This window comes from Glycine soja, chromosome 1 (assembly GCF_004193775.1).
Source record: "Glycine soja cultivar W05 chromosome 1, ASM419377v2, whole genome shotgun sequence".
NCBI classification, from domain to species: Eukaryota; Viridiplantae; Streptophyta; class Magnoliopsida; order Fabales; family Fabaceae; genus Glycine; species Glycine soja.
The window spans coordinates 56,936,419-56,953,444 of NC_041002.1; the positions used below are offsets into that span (position 1 = coordinate 56,936,419).

General features: G+C 30.2%; 2 protein-coding genes across 3 annotated transcripts; both read left to right on the forward strand.

Moving 5' to 3' along the window:
- Positions 1–1,993: 1,993 nt before the first annotated feature.
- LOC114368008 (cysteine-rich receptor-like protein kinase 10) lies at positions 1,994–6,099 on the forward strand. 2 transcript variants are annotated; one of them, XM_028325333.1, is made up of 8 exons: positions 1,994–2,160; positions 2,435–3,127; positions 4,126–4,242; positions 4,364–4,554; positions 4,653–4,863; positions 4,973–5,210; positions 5,329–5,479; positions 5,572–6,099. In XM_028325333.1, exons 2-8 carry the CDS (start codon positions 2,674–2,676, stop codon positions 5,869–5,871), a joined length of 1,662 nt encoding a protein of 553 aa, XP_028181134.1. In that variant the 5' UTR covers positions 1,994–2,160; positions 2,435–2,673; the 3' UTR covers positions 5,872–6,099. The 2 variants fall into 2 exon arrangements, with proteins under 2 accessions (XP_028181134.1, XP_028181124.1); XM_028325323.1 differs by lacking the exon at positions 1,994–2,160 and having other exon boundaries at positions 2,174–3,127.
- A 1,216-nt stretch (positions 6,100–7,315) lies between these two features.
- LOC114368016 (cysteine-rich receptor-like protein kinase 10) lies at positions 7,316–10,497 on the forward strand. Its single transcript, XM_028325345.1, has 7 exons — positions 7,316–8,215; positions 8,286–8,426; positions 8,505–8,626; positions 8,720–8,930; positions 9,217–9,454; positions 9,674–9,824; positions 9,947–10,497. Exons 1-7 carry the CDS (start codon positions 7,387–7,389, stop codon positions 10,262–10,264), a joined length of 2,010 nt encoding a protein of 669 aa, XP_028181146.1. The 5' UTR covers positions 7,316–7,386; the 3' UTR covers positions 10,265–10,497.
- Positions 10,498–17,026: the final 6,529 nt, after the last annotated feature.

Consider the following 17,026-nt stretch of genomic DNA (forward strand, 5'->3'; position numbering starts at 1 on the left):
TCCAATACGTCATAAATAACCACACAAGGTGAGATAAGATTTTGTACTATCAGTACTCTTAAGAAAATATGAATTGCATTGGATTGTCATTAAAGTCATCATTTATATTTCACATTGCTAAGAAACTTTGACTGAATGGTTATAAATTATAATAACCGGCTGGCGTAATCAGCTTAGAGACTTATCTCTGCTAGTTTTTTTAAGAATAAACTTAAGGCTCAACGAAATCTAAGGGATTTTTCAATTGATGATTTTATTTCAGTAAATACTCCATCTTTCCTTTTATTCGCCACTAAATGTTGTGACATAAAGATTAAGAAATAGAAATAATATTTTAATTTTATAAAAATTCTTAACTAATTTCTTATTATATCTTTATGAATTATTTTTTCAAATCACACACATTAATTAAGTGTTAAATATAGAATTGAAAAAACATGTAATTATTTGCTGATATTGTAAAATCACAATCAAAATGATAAAAAAAAATATTCTAAAACATCAATCAAAAGATAACTGAGGAAAAGTCATATACATGAAGGTTCAACTTACTTCATGATATCCTTTCGAAAGAAAAAAAAAAAAAAAAAAACTTACTTCTTAATAATCGGATGTAATGTTAGTACGTTGCATTGGTGTAATTAATCATAAAAAAGTATTATTTGAATGTGTAAATAAATGTGAAGAAAAAAGGTTTTGTTAGTTTATATTTAATGATTCGTTGCAAATAATATTTTAAGATATGTGTAGTTCTTTTTAAGATTAATAATATGGATTGACAAAAAAATTTAGTGAGGTTGTGATTACAAATATGAAATATATAAGGATTGAAGTTAATTGATGCAATTTATTAAATATTTATTTCATGTAATATTTAATTTTAATATAGCTTAATTATATATTATATTTAATATACACTGTAATTCATATATCCATATAAGTAAAATAGCCTTGAGGATAAACATTAATGTAATCTTTAATATTTTTTGTTATGCAATTAATTATATTTCTATATAAACAAAAAAATATTAATCATTTTATTTATGAAATATATATATATATATATATATAATACATAATTAACATCAATAATATTATCAATTATTTTATATATTAAATGTAATATTATTAATTATTCAAACTCCCAACCAGAATGAGTTTAAACAATAAAAGAGTAAAATATATTTTCCGTCCCTTTAAAATTAGCAAAGTTTAATTTGTCTTTCTAAAATAAATTTTCCTATTTTAGTCCCTCTAAATTAAAAATTTACGTTTTTTGTTACTCTAAATTTGAAAGGTATTATTTTTTATTCTTAAAGTATTTTAGACAATATTTTATATAGGGTAAAAATTGATTTAGATATCGCTTAAAATGAAAAACATACCATTCTAAATTAGAGAGACTAAAAATAGATTTAAAAAGAATTAAAATGACTGAAACCAAACTTTAATAATTAGAGAAAAAAAAACATATATTACCCATAGTAAAATGATAATGAAACTTAAACTTATAGTTTATACAAAGTGTTCAATTCTTACTACTAACTTAATCTTAGTGATTTCTTAATTAATTTTTTTAACATATTCATGGACTCTTAGTTTTTGTATATTATAGAATATTAATTTGTATAAATAATTATTTTTTATTATAAATTTTATTGACAATAATTTAAAAATAACTATTAATTTTATTAAATATTTGTTGTTATTTATAAAAGTAAAGTATTGACTGTAACTTAAATTTTTGTGATATGCATGAATAAGACTTTTATTTTTTTATATTATATAATACTGATTTATCCAAATAATTAATTTTTATTTTATATTTTTAGGTAAATAATTTAAAAAAATTAAATAACTAACATTTGTAGGGTGTTAATACTAATAAATATGACACTTATTTTTTATAAATTAAAATATTAATCCACACAATTGATTGTTTTTTTTGTTCAAATAAGATTTCGGTCTCCTACCTTGCTCAATTCTCAATTTTGATCTCTACATTTAATCTAGACTTGGATATTGAAATACTAATGGGTAGATATTAAATGGAGTTGGAGGCGATCGAAGGTCAAGAGATGCCCTGCTCGGCTGTTCTTTAAATCCGAAGCAATCCTTTCTTTCTTAATGATTCAGCCGCCCATTGAGTGAGACTGAAACGTAAGCATGAAATGATATGTAGACTATTATATACTGCATACTAGTCATTAGGAATAAGTTTTGCCCCCAATCAGGAGGAAAAATGAAAAACAATACTAGCGTTTACCACTGATTTTATACTCAATTTAAGTACCCTTTCCAATTCCATTATGCAATCAATCCTAACCTGCCGTTAACATGTTTGGGGCAAAAGCTGATCGATGTGATATTGGGATCATGGTCGCTATGCTTTTGTTCATGATCTTGTCACTAAACGGTGTTGTTTCTGGTGCAGACCCTATTGATACCTATTGTCCCAGTGAATTCCCATTGTACAGCCTCAACAGTTCATTCCATAACAACCTCAAGCTTGTGCTGAGGTTGCTTTCCTCCGACAACGCTTCAAAGGCAGGTTTCTATGACACATCCATAGGACAAGGCCCAGACAAAGTGTACGGACAATCACTTTGCAGAGGGGACATCTCCAACTCCACAGCTTGCAAAGAATGCATTGAGAAAGCAAGCCGAGATATCATGAATAGGTGCAAGAGTGAGAATGCAATGATATGGTATAACCTTTGCCAAGTACGTTACTCCTTTCAGAGCTTTAAGGTCGTGGCTTATACTGGAAAGTATCCGCAGCAGAATAATGAGGAGAAGAAAGTATCGGATCCTATAAGATTTAGGGAATACTTGACATATTTAATGAGCAATCTCTCAGACGAGGCTGCTTTCAATCCTGATAAGAACATGTTTGCAGCTGGGGAAGTTGACTATCCTGGGAACAAGACAATATATGGCTTAGTCCAATGTATTCCAGACTCACAGTGCAGTAGTTGTTTGACTTCTGCCTTCACAGAACTCACTGAATGCTGCTCCGACCTCGAAGCTGGGATAATTCTTGATCGGACTTGCAATATCAGGTTCCAGTTGTCTCAGTTCTTCAATGCTTCATCTGCATATCGCTTGATTTATCCAACTTCCACAGGTAAGTTTTTTTTTTTTTTTTATTCTGACAAAAAACCATGTGTGTTCAAGAAATTGTTCAATACTATTCAGCTTCATTGCTTGATTTTAATGCAATTTCAAGAAATTGTTCAACCTCCATTATTATTATTTTTTTTTGGCTAGAGTCCCGTGATTGATTTTTATTCTAAGTTGAATTTTTTTTTAAGAGTTCAGGCTGAATCTTAATATTTTTGGTTACATTCTATTTCTATTTGCTTATTCACGTTTGGTATAGAATAATTTTAAAAATTATGAAATATTTAGTAGTTAAATTTATTTTTGTTTTGTTTTTTGCTTTGATTCTAATATTTTTCTACAAAAAATTGTTAATATCACTGATCATGTGACATATATTTTAGTTAAAAAAATCTTCATAATTCAAGTTACTTAATTCAAATGTACTTATAGGGAACTTCTGAACAGTTAGAGTAATCGCAGCCATTTAAGATAGTAATAGAGAGAATTTTTGTAAAATTGTAATTTTTTTCAAGAGAGAGAAAGTCATATTTTCTTCCAGTGACAATTGAAAAATATTATTATTAGGTGAGATTATATGATCCCCTTACATCGGAAGATATTGTAATACAGTAATATTTTACTGTACCATACGTCATGTGATTTCCTTGGTCAAATTGAGAGAGTTTTCATTTTTCAATATTAATATTCGCAGTGTTAATTTTCTATACTCTCATACTTATTTCATTTGTCCGTCCTGAGTTCTTAAAGAACATGATTTCGTCTTTTATTTCCAACACATATAGAGATATCATATCGAGTTATATGTCGTATATATCAAATAGTCATTAATATATTGAATAATAAGATACAAGTACATTATTGCTATTTAAAAATAAAATAAAATTTATGAGAATCAAAACTAATAAATTTTTTAAAGACTAAAATCAAATTTAATTATATTTGATGGGCGGCATCAGCATGAAAAAGATATATTGACAGAAGGTTTTTTCAATTTACAAGGAGGGAAATGGAAGTCCTGGATGATTGTGTTGATTATGTGTGGATCAGTTTTAGTATTAGCACTTCTTATTGGGTTGGCCACTGCTTGCCTCAGACGAAAGAACGATAGAGAGAGAGGTGAACTTCTACAGCTGTAATTTTATTAACTATCTCAAAAACTATTTAAGAACTGTCAGCTATTCAATTCTCTTTACTTGGTTTCTATCTGTGCATACCTTCAAAATATAAAATGAAACAGATGAAGAAATAAGTGAACGAACGCTATTACAAGAGTTGTCTACCCCCAAGAGTGTAGCAGTCACAGAAGAAGGTGACTTGATTAGTTCCGATGAACTCTTGTTCATGACTTTAGCTGTCATTAAGGCCGCTACTGATGACTTTTCTGATACAAATAAGCTGGGACAAGGAGGCTTTGGTGCAGTCTACAAGGTTATATAGTATATAATTCACTAAAACTCTTTTTAGCTCGGGTTATGGTTGATATATAAGTCCTCTCATTGTGTTTGATTTTGCAATTTACATTGCAGGGTGTTCTACCAGATGGTAATGAAATAGCAGTTAAAAGATTATCGAGAAAGTCATGGCAAGGCATGGAGGAATTGAAAAATGAGGTCATATTGATTGCCAAACTTCAACACAAGAATTTGGTGAGGCTGTTAGGGTGTGCCTTGGAGGGGGATGAAAAGCTACTCATATATGAATTCATGTCAAACAAAAGCCTTGATCAATTTATCTTTGGTTTGTTATGTTGCTTACTTTTCAATTCATAAGCCTTCCACACTTATCGTCGATTGGTTTTGTTTTACACAAGATGACATTCGACTGACTCTTGTTTTTTATTATAAAGATCCAGAAAAGCGTTCAAAACTTGATTGGAAGACATACCATGGCATTATCAGTGGCATAGCCAGAGGACTACTTTATCTTCACGAGGAGTCTCGCCTTAAAATCATTCACAGAGACTTAAAGCCAAACAATGTGTTGTTAGACCACGAACTGTTGGCCAAAATATCAGATTTTGGTATGGCCAGGATATTTTCTGAGAATCAAAATGCAGCAAACACGAAAAGAGTTGTGGGAACATAGTAAGCCAATTACTTGCACCCATCTTTTATTTTCTGTAATTGTCTTAAATGTTACATTCCAGATTATTTTCCATGAACTGAACTATGAACCCACACGCGATGTTGATGATCAAAATAGTGGATATATGGCTCCAGAGTATGCAATGGAAGGGTTGTTCTCTGTGAAATCTGATGTCTTCAGCTTTGGTGTTATCATGCTTGAAATCATCATCGGGAAAAGAAATAGTGGCTTTTACATGACCGAACTTGCCCCGACACTGCTGGCATATGTAATTTTATTATTCAAACGCTTCAGTAGTAATTTATGTTCTCTAATGGTAGGAAAAAGTATATGTAATAGTGTTGATTCTAACCATGACAGGCATGGAGACTGTGGAATGAAGGAAAAGAATTGGACTTTGTGGATCCAATGCTATTGGAATCATGTGATGCCTCGGAAATTGTAAGGTGTGTGCACATCGGGCTGCTGTGCGTGCAAGAAAATCCGGAACACAGGCCCACCATGTCAAATGTGGTGGTGCTCCTGGGAAGCGAATCAATGGTTCTTCCCCAACCAAGACAACCACCACTTTCTTTGGGTAGGGTGCTTCGTGCCGATCCATCAACAACAACCAATCCTTCAGTGAAAGAGATGATATTTTCTGATATTCTACCGCGATGATTTGCCACTTTTTGTGACAATTTTAGTGCAGGGGTGTTGGGTTCTTGACAGTAGCACAAAAAGTGGGACGTGTTATATAATACGTGATACAGCATACATGTGTAATTCAGATGGAGAAGACTTGGTCTACTTGTGAATTGTGGTGTTAGATTTTCTATTTTATTTTATTGGTGTGTGGGAGGGCCAAAAGGCCCATACTTGTGAATTGTGATGTTAGATGTTCGGGCATTGCTTTGGCACCAGGCAAAAAAAAATAATTTGCAAAATATTTTTAAAAAAAATTGTATTCTATATGTACGTATGAATTACAATTTTTTTTAAGAAATATTTTGCATTTTTTTAGTTTTTAATATATATTTAATATACATATAAATTTACATAATAAATTATATGTCATTTAATTTAATTTTAATATATTAAAATTAATTATTACAAAATTTATTATATAAATTTATATATATATATTAAAAAAATTTAATATTATATATAATAATATTAATTATTTTATAATATAATTAACTTGTTAACTTAGTGTTAATAAATTAAAAGTCATATATTTAAATACTATGTTTTTCTCGTAAATGGAAGTTTGTTTTGAATCTGCTACTTAGCATAGACAATAAATAGGACTTGGTCTATTTAATCAACCCGTTGATCCGTATGAAGTGTCCCCCTCATTGTAGTCCCCACCCACGCAACTTATCCTCGGCGACTTTGGGTCATCCTTTATTTTAGACAACCATAACTCATCGTTTTCCATTTCAAATTTTGGACTTTTGTTCTTTGTAACATTATATTAGATAATCAGAATAAATCACATTGAAATCAGACAAATCAATACCTTGACTTGCGACTTGCCTCATGTATTATTAACATACATCATTTTAATTACATTTTTACATTATATTTGTAAAAAAAAACTTATTTTCACACCATTTTTTTTATAGAAGAAACATGTTATTGAGCGCGCTGTGGCAAAATATCTGGAAGATGTTGTAAAAGAAATATGATAAATAACACAAGTGAGAATTATAGAGGAAAGAAATTGGTAAGATAAAAGAAAATAAAAAATTTAGAATGTTTTTACATGATAAAATTATTTGATATATTTACATAATTCATCAATATCAGAGCCGTACATATATTACGTAATACTCCATGAAATTTACACCTTTTTTATTACGTGAGATAGATAGACAATAAAACTCTCATTCACGTGTGATATGTAGACTGAGGAAGAAAGGATTGGCATAAAGTTTCCAAGAGTACAAATGATTTATTTAATAAAAAAACTATATTTAATTTTTATGACGTGTAAAATTTTCTTTAATTAATAATTATCAGTGCGAATAGAATTAATCTATGAATTAGAGTTCAGCCATAAGAAAAAATATATATAAATTGAGGAAAAGTATGTGCGGAAAGTCAAGGAGACTCGAGTCCTGTCCAATCTCATTAAATAGGAGAAGAAATGGAAAGTGGAAGCAAAACAAAACAAGAGTGTGTGTGTGAGAGATGGTTATGGCTTCGTGGAAGAAGCTGGTGTTGTTGTTGTTGATCTTTCTCTGCACTTGTAAAGCACAGGAGGAACAGAGCTCCACCCCGGTGTACCTGTACCATAACTGTTCCGGCGGCAACACCACCGCCAACAGTGCCTACCAACTCAACCTGAGGACCCTCCTCACTTCCCTGTCTTCCAACGCCACCACCACCGAATTCTCCAACAACACCGTGGGACTGGGAACATCCCCGTCCGACAGGGTGTACGGCCTGTTCATGTGCAGGGGTGACGTGCCCTCTGCTCTGTGCCAACAGTGCGTGGTGAACGCAACGGGGCGTCTCCGCTCCCAGTGCTCCCTGGCCAAACAGGCCGTCATTTGGTACGACGAGTGCACCGTGCGGTACTCGAACCGCTCCTTCTTCTCCACAGTGGACACGCGGCCACGTGTCGGCCTCCTGAACACCGCCAACATCTCCAACCAGGATTCCTTCATGCGCCTGCTTTTCCAAACCATAAACAGAACCGCTGACGAGGCTGCAAACTTTTCCGTGGGTTTGAAGAAATACGCAGTGAATCAAGCCAACATTTCTGGGTTTCAGTCTCTATACTGTTTGGCTCAGTGCACGCCGGATCTGTCCCAGGAAAACTGTAGAAGTTGTCTGAGTGGTGTGATTGGAGACCTTCCTTGGTGCTGTCAGGGAAAGCAGGGAGGAAGGGTTCTCTATCCTAGCTGTAATGTCAGGTACGAGCTCTACCCTTTCTACCGCGTCACTGCTTCCCCTCCTTCATCTTCACCTTCACCGCCAACACTTCTTCCTCCTCCAACTTCACCAATTTCCCCAGGTAATTTTTAATATCTTCACTCAAATTCAGTTACACTTATTAGCAAAGTAGTAAAACTTTGTTTTCGCAGGAAGCAGTGGGATCTCAGCTGGAACGATTGTTGCAATTGTGGTTCCAATTACGGTCGCTGTGCTTATATTTATAGTCGGAATTTGTTTCTTGAGTAGAAGAGCAAGGAAGAAGCAGCAGGGTTCTGTAAAGGAAGGAAAAAGTAAGGATCCACCAAAAAATTAAAGATACTGTTTTTTTATGAAAGATTTTATCTTATGCGTTTGATTTGGCTTTTTAGCTGCGTATGACATCCCCACTGTGGACTCCTTGCAATTCGATTTCAGCACAATTGAAGCGGCCACAAACAAGTTCTCTGCCGATAACAAGTTGGGGGAAGGTGGATTTGGTGAGGTTTACAAGGTATGGTACTAGCGTACTTTTTTTTGTTTCTATGCAAGAAGGAAATAAGGTCCATCTACATATATGTCATTTAATTTAATTTGGAAAATTCAGGGCACTCTTTCGAGTGGACAAGTAGTAGCTGTCAAGAGACTCTCCAAAAGCTCTGGACAAGGTGGAGAAGAATTTAAGAATGAAGTGGTGGTGGTTGCCAAGCTTCAACATAGAAATTTAGTCAGGCTTCTTGGGTTTTGCTTGCAAGGAGAAGAGAAGATACTTGTTTATGAATATGTGCCCAACAAAAGTCTCGACTATATTCTCTTTGGTAGGACCATCTTTCTGAATTCTGTGTCTACTTTACATGCCTGCTTTGATTTTTATTTTTTTTGCTTCCAGTTTTTGCCCTGCTGGCCTGTTCAGTATATACATAATAATCGTCAATCGACCACAATTCAGGAAGCGATGCGTAAAAATTAGGACAGTTATCCGTTGGTCAAATAATAAATTGTATATATTTTTCATGCAATCAAAGTGTCGCAATGTTTCTTCCAAATTACTACATTTTTATTTGATATTTTTCATATGACTTGAATATTTTGTCCAATTTCTAGATCCTGAAAAGCAAAGGGAGTTGGATTGGGGGAGACGTTACAAGATTATTGGAGGGATTGCTCGAGGCATTCAATACCTTCATGAAGATTCTAGGCTTAGAATTATACATCGTGATCTTAAAGCTAGTAACATATTGTTGGATGGAGATATGAATCCGAAAATCTCAGATTTTGGCATGGCAAGAATATTTGGAGTCGATCAAACTCAAGGAAACACCAGCAGAATAGTAGGGACTTAGTAAGTGCAAATTTCATATCTTCCTTGGAGAACCTGTATTTGTAGAAGCACTTTTTTCTAATTCTAACATATCAATCAAAATCATTTTCAAATATCTTAGCAGTTTTAAACAAACAAACTTTATACATCATTTGCGTTACTCCAGATTTTCGTGTTTTGTTTTCTATGCATGCTGACTGTTATGTGTTGATGGTTCAATTCAATCTATGCTATATACAGTGGTTACATGGCTCCAGAGTATGCCATGCATGGAGAGTTCTCTGTTAAGTCTGACGTGTACAGTTTTGGAGTCCTGCTCATGGAGATTTTAAGTGGCAAGAAGAATAGCTCTTTCTATCAAACGGATGGTGCTGAGGATCTATTGAGCTATGTAAGTAGAGCAGACATTTAGCTTACTCGGGTTAACTCATCCAAGTTGTGTACTTTATTAATGAAAAGGAAAAAATATGGGGTGCTCACACCGTGACAAATACTTGATGAATTTTTTTGTAGGCTTGGCAACTTTGGAAGGATGGAACACCTTTGGAACTGATGGACCCCATATTAAGAGAATCCTATAATCAGAATGAAGTCATCAGAAGCATCCATATTGGTTTGTTGTGTGTCCAAGAAGATCCAGCTGACAGACCCACAATGGCAACAATAGTTCTTATGCTAGACAGTAACACTGTTACTCTACCAACTCCTACGCAGCCTGCATTTTTCGTCCACAGTGGAACTGATCCAAACATGCCAAAGGAGCTGCCATTCGATCAATCAATACCAATGTCTGTGAATGACATGTCGATTAGCGAAATGGATCCTCGATAAGCTTGATCGCTTGGAGGTTCTAATATGTATTATTATCCATGTACTTATTTCTCCTAGTTTTAAATGACGAAACCTTGGAACACTTTGTATTATAGTTGCTTATTTTTCAACTAAATAAAATATATGTATTATGCAGGTAAGCCGTATATTTTATTTTATGCAAGACAATTATTGTTTTCTCCCCGACGAATGTGAGTTCCTGAAATGTATCGAACATAGTAAAGACTTGTTGAGTTGCTATTTTGTTCAACGTTTACGAGCTTAAATAACCATGTCAACCAACTTATATCGTATTTAAAGAATGTTAGCATCCAAAACATTTCGCTTTGCGAGTTCAGAAGTAAGTAAAGTTTGTGCAATGGTATGGTTTCTGCAACTTGTAATGACTGAATACCAAGGAAGAGTTATGACACTATTAATTGTTTTTTTTCTTCTTGAATCTAGAAGGATTTGAAAATTATGCATAATACCCACCCTGGAAAATTATGCATAATTTTTTTCTGATTCATCATCGGTTTCCACAAAACGTATCTGCCTCTGAAATCTTTTCTCCACCAATTATTAAGAAATAAAATGGTAGAAGTAGCTTTTAGACTTTTAATGCGCGGGTTCTAGATGTCCTTAGGATCATGCCAATCCCAACGTGACTTCGTGCAGGTTTAGGTTTATTATATATTCTCTCCCCAAGCTAGTGTCAGTCATGTTATCAAACATATCATAATGTCTTTATGAAGGGAACCGGGGGGCGGGGAATAGTGAACCATACAACACAAAGATGATGCAATTAGTGCGTTGCAAACATGGACAATCCTTTCCAGACATTTCTAGTTTCTACAGAGGGAGATCTTCCCATGCCTACTTCAAAGTATTTGATGATTGGATCATGTCAAAGTCAATTATCAATTAACAAGAACACACGGAAGAAAAAAAATGGATTTTTGTTGAATAGCAATAATTGAAATCAACAATAGCAATACAATAGTTTTGAATTTTTCCTACGAAAAAATAAAGATACAAAAAAGAAAAGAATTTACTGGGCAACCATACGTGGTTATCACATCACAAAGATAAAAATGACTAGAACATCGATGAAACATGCAAAATTAAATAGAGAATGATGGTGTTACTATGCATTTCCCTTTTTTTTACGGTTAAAATTGTTGAATATTATTGATCAAAAGAGGATAAACAAGGTACATAATTCAAAATGACTTGGTCCACTTGATATGTGACATCCTCCATCCAGCATTTCCCTTTATTATTAGCCATGTTTCACAAATTTTGATTTTAAGAGTTACTGCAGTGACATTTTTACAATGGGTAGATCAGAATATTGATTATTATTTCATTAATATTTTGGTCATTTTCATCCTATGGCATGACAACCATGTATGTGTCTAGTTGATTATCACTTACGCACTTAACATATTAATTCGCCCTTTTAGATGGCATTAACTAATAAAGAAGTTTTTGTCAAAAAAAAAAAACTAATAAGAAAGAAACTTATTAAGTCATGGTTTACAATTTCAGTGATGATTTTACCTTTTTTTTAATTTCAAGGACCGATTGGATTATTCATTACAATTTTAGGAACTAAATTGATTGATAATTACAATATTAAAGACTATTTTGCTATTTTATTAATTTCAAGGACTAATACAATTCCAGGAATTAAATTGGTGTGATTCGCTCTTAAAAAACCAAACTTTATTAATAAACCACCTCAAATATCTATAAAATATATTCAACCCAATCATAAACCAACCAATTTTAATCTTTAAATTTAGAGTTACAATTCGCTGAGCATAAAATTTAAGAGAGAAAAAAATTATCCACCTACAATGTAAAATATTATCATCCAATCATAAAATATTATTTTATGATAGATTGTTAAATTTTATAATAATTATCTTAAAAATTATACCAATAATTATTTGTGAGTAAATGATAATGTAAAATTATTTTATTATCAATTATTCACGCATAATTATTGGTAAGAACTACAAATGACATGATAATTTTAAATCATCTAATAATTTTTGGCATGAATGACCATTAAACTCAAAATTTAATGTTTTTATTATTTTATATTGATTTTTAGAGCTAATTCTATTTTATGAGTAATTTTAATTTTTTTCATATTTTCAGAGTACCATAAGACCCTTGGACTTAGGGGTTTTTTTTCCTGCGAATACACCTTCTTTTTCCTATTTTTTTTAATCTATATTACTTTGTAATTTAATTTCCAATATACACTACTTGAGATTTTGTGCTTTAAATGTGGTCAATCTACACTAGTTTGCAAATTAACATGGCCAAGGGACTACTCAAAAACAAACAAATTATATAGCTATGTCATGTATACCTAACCCTCTCTCCTTTTTGTTTTTTTATTTAAAATATTATAAAATATAAATATTATATTATATAATTTTTTAATTGATTTTAAAATTACTTATTTATTAAATTAAATTTTATAATTTTTTTAAATAAAATGATATTATTAAATATAATTATTTTTGTTTTATTATTTAATTTACTTAACATACTTTTTAGGTGAATATTTTTATTTAAAATCTGAATTTTCTAATATAATTATATTACTAGATATAATTAGTTTGTTTATGTCATTAGCAATTATCATCCATCAAATATAATGAATATATCACAGTCAGCATTGACAACACTCGTAAGACATGTATCTTGCACAACATATTTCAATTTCAAATCATTATTAATTTTGTCATATTTGTGTTGTAATTGTATTTTTTAATATGTTTCATTATTTTTTACTATCATCTCAGTTACTATTCTTTGAAATTTTATGTCTATTGCATAAGATAGATGCATCAATTATTTTTTTACTGTGTTTTTTAGTTTTTTTTAATACTACTAACTAATTTTCTTATTTTTTTAATTAACGAACATAACAAAAAAAAATATCAACAGCACTTAGCTACAAAAGTACATACAAAGTAACTAAAAAATTGTACTCTAATCTTATCCAATTTTTTTTTTATTTTTCTTTATTTATATATTTTTTTAAAAAAATTAAAAACAAAATTAAAAAATTTAATTTATATAAATAAATAATTTTAAAACCAATTAAAAAAAATTATATAATATAATATTTATTTTATAATTTTTAAATTAAAAAAAAACAAAAAGGAGAGAAAGAGTGTATTCACCTTCATACAAAGCACAAAGTTGTTCATGGAACTAATATAGATTGTGCAATAAATTCATCCTTTCCAAACACAAAGTCCCAAACAATGTAGATTGAAAATTAAATTATTTAAAAAAAAAAAAAAGGAAAAATGGTGTATTCACGAAAAAAAAAACTGAACTTAGGCACCGATTAGTATTTAAAGGCTTGAGGAAACAGGTTTGGAGGATTTTGGCAGCACACAAACAATGTTTTAGTGCTTGAGGCATAAGAAAGGGATCTGGATACTCTCCAGCAGATTTTTTTGACGGTGCTTGAATCAGAAGCCTTAAATTAATCGCACGGCTCATATTATTGCTAGAGAGAGCGGGAGAGAAAACACTGCTGAAGGCCAGCAGACAAAACGACAAAACGTAATCTATTACTAATATTTTGTGAATTGCTATTCTCACCAATAATTTATTATTCTCACCCGTTCATGTTTAAAAAAACTTTTTTATTCTTAAATTTCTTTTTGACAGAAATATGATTTGTCTGTATATTTTGTAAAGCAGAATCATATTCCCATAACATACATATCTATATAACATAGAAAAGCAGGATGGTCTTGACGTGTACGTGTGTTTGATTTGCTAATAAGGATTTATTATTTTTAGTCCTTCATCTTTTGCAGATTTTTGTTTTTTATTTCTTATTATTTTTTGTCTATTTTTTATTTCTCAAATAAAAACTCGTTCCTCTTTTGGTACTTGATATAGAAATTTTTAGGAACTAAAAACAGAACGATTTTTTAGGAATTAAAAATGGAACGAAAATAATATTAGATCTTTATATTTTGGGCAATCACCTTTGTGTTTTTGTGATTTTTTGAGATTTTATAGTTATTAAGATCAACTTAGAGTTTGCGTGGCAATTAGTTAGAATTGGATAATGGGTGTTTGTTATATCTTCTTTTATAAAAAATATAACTTATTTCCCAAAGAAAATAAACATTTTCTTAAGTTAAAATGAAATATAATTTTTTTCCCTAGTTTCTATAATTTGGGTTTCCATTTAAAAAAAAAAAAAATTGTTCAATATTGTTCTTCCATGTAATTGTGTTAACATTATTAGTATCATTTTGAACAGAAGAACAACATTAAACATTTTTTTAATATCAGATAATTAAATTGAATATTTAAAATAAAAAAATAAAAAATTTAAATAAAAAGAGAGACTAAAAAAATAGTTTAACTGAGATTTTATAAAACAAAATTATAAAAAACTTAAATATAACTTAAATCCATCTTTCAAATACTCCAAATCTAAATTTAAAATTCAAACTCATCAAAATCAACCTCAAACCAGCTCATGTGGATAAGTCATTCATACTCCTAATACGAATAGGAAAAACCAAATTTTATGGGAAAAAGTATAAAGTATTTTTGGTTACAGCAACTTTTCAGGAAAATTTGCTACAGAGAATGAAGCCTTTGTCATTTAAATTAGGTGTTGCTAGTTGCTTAGATGGAGTCCAGTTCTTGGAGGAGTCATTCAAATATTTTATTATATTATTCTTTTAGATTTATAATTGTTTTTTAATATTTTTATAATAAATCATTGTAAGTAATAAATAATTACATAATAATTCAGAACTAACAGATTCAATTATTCAATAATGGAAACTTTTACTCTATGATTTTTTAATCAATCAAATAAAATAATTATTTTACATGATCAATCAAATAAAACATAATCTTATATCTATGTTGATTTTATATAATACGATGTGATAATATGATAATCAATCATCTACGAGTGTCGTTATAATTAAGGAATGATATTTACGATTAGAATATTTAAACTTTCTTTTTTTTTAAAATGTCTTATTAGTAGTGTAAATAATTTGTTCAGTGAATAATAGTTGTTATTATAATTTCTTTCTGTACGTGTTATGTCATTGAGTCTTTTATATTTTCATCTTACTTGGTTCATCTTTTTATACTTTTTCTGTTATTCAATTGGTTTATTTCAGGTTTTAATTTTTGGTACGAAGAATACTTTATTAGGAGTTGAAAGATAATATTTACTTCCGTGATACTATTGATTGAAAAATATCCTTGCTGTAAATAATTTTCTTTTATCGTTTTTGTCTTCCTTTTTAATCTTAGTCTAATGTAGTATTTTTTTATTTACATTTTATCATTTATTTGCTTTATGTTTTTATATTTCCTTCATTTGTTAAGAGAGTCTAATTAAGTTAATTGAACAATGTATTTTCACATTATCTTTCATTCTCACATATAAAAAAACATCATCCAATGTTAATTTTTGAATTTTTTTATAATTTATGAAAGTAAACAATAGATAATATTGTGATTAAAATAAAATGAGTCCTAATTATATTATTATTCTCAAAAGTCAAAACATTATACTCAAATTATAATTTGAAAAAAAAATATTGTGAAAAACAAAAAATAATTGATATTTACTAATTTTAACCAAATTTAAATTTAAATTTAAATTAACATAAACAATACAAATTTGACAGCCCTTTTTTTTACCATTTTACATGTGATTTTTTCTCCTTTCCTATTTTTCATTACCCATAGAAAATTTCACAGGATTATACCAATCAAATTTTTTTTATTAATATGTACATTTTAAATTGTTATAAAATTTACGGTTGTTAAATTAAATAATCAATACACTTAACTAAATACATCAATTTAATATAATATTTTAGTATTTAGGCGCAATCATTTAATTAACCAAATATTAGAAGATATTAAAAATATATTAAAAAAATATAATAGTAGTTTCATATTTAGTTAAAATAACATATATTTTTGTCTCAAAAAAACATATATTTGACATATAATGCGTAAATTTTGTAATTTATAATTTAAAATGAAAATAATCATAATGAAATAAAATGTGAATTTAAAAATTTAATGTTAATTTATTTGAATAGAAAGATAGAACATAATGTACACAAATTTATATCCAAAAACTGCATTATAGGCTAAAAAAACAAATTGTTATTAGAAATAGAAATAGAAATTATTATTTAAATGTTAATGTTCCCAATATGGTAAATACAGACGTTCTCTCTGTCTTCCTCTTTTTTTCCCTAAGAAAGCAGTTGCACCTCTTAATAACATCAACTCATTACTTGCTTCCTTCCCTTCCTCTTCTTCTGCTCATTCATTTCCTTTCTTCTTCGTTTGCAGAACAAGGTTTTCTCATATCTCTATTCTTTGTTCATCAATGGTGAATGGAGGACACTCTATGTGCTTGTAGCTGCTATTTTCTGATTGATATTTGATAAATATTTTGTTTCTGTTGGTGCCTTTTTAGATTTTCTTGAGGGGTTTTTCTATTTCTAGGGTTTGCTTGTGGTGTGTTTGGGTCTGAACCCCCCTCGACACCACTCACCGCCTTTCCACTTTTCCTGCCAACTGTATTGATTTGCATGCTTCCAAGTGTAGACGGAAATAACAAAATGAACATTTATAAAAAATTGTTACTTTTCATTTGAGCTAATATGTATTTGCTTTTCGGGGAGCACTTGTTTCTGCTGCAACTATTTGGGTTTTGTTTTTGTTTAGCGCCGA

What these genes read in the sequence shown, in the direction of transcription:
- LOC114368008 (XM_028325323.1), top strand. Translation starts at nt 2,338, where the DNA reads ATGTTTGGGGCAAAAGCTGATCGATGTGATATTGGGATCATGGTCGCT. An exon ending in GCTTTGGTGCAGTCTACAAG is followed by an intron (nt 4,555 to 4,652) that starts GTTATATAGTAT and finishes TTTACATTGCAG; the next exon opens with GGTGTTCTACCAGATGGTAA. An exon ending in CCCCGACACTGCTGGCATAT is followed by an intron (nt 5,480 to 5,571) that starts GTAATTTTATTA and finishes TAACCATGACAG; the next exon opens with GCATGGAGACTGTGGAATGA.
- LOC114368016 (XM_028325345.1), top strand. Translation starts at nt 7,387, where the DNA reads ATGGTTATGGCTTCGTGGAAGAAGCTGGTGTTGTTGTTGTTGATCTTT. An exon ending in AACTTCACCAATTTCCCCAG is followed by an intron (nt 8,216 to 8,285) that starts GTAATTTTTAAT and finishes TTGTTTTCGCAG; the next exon opens with GAAGCAGTGGGATCTCAGCT. An exon ending in TTCTGTAAAGGAAGGAAAAA is followed by an intron (nt 8,427 to 8,504) that starts GTAAGGATCCAC and finishes TTGGCTTTTTAG; the next exon opens with CTGCGTATGACATCCCCACT.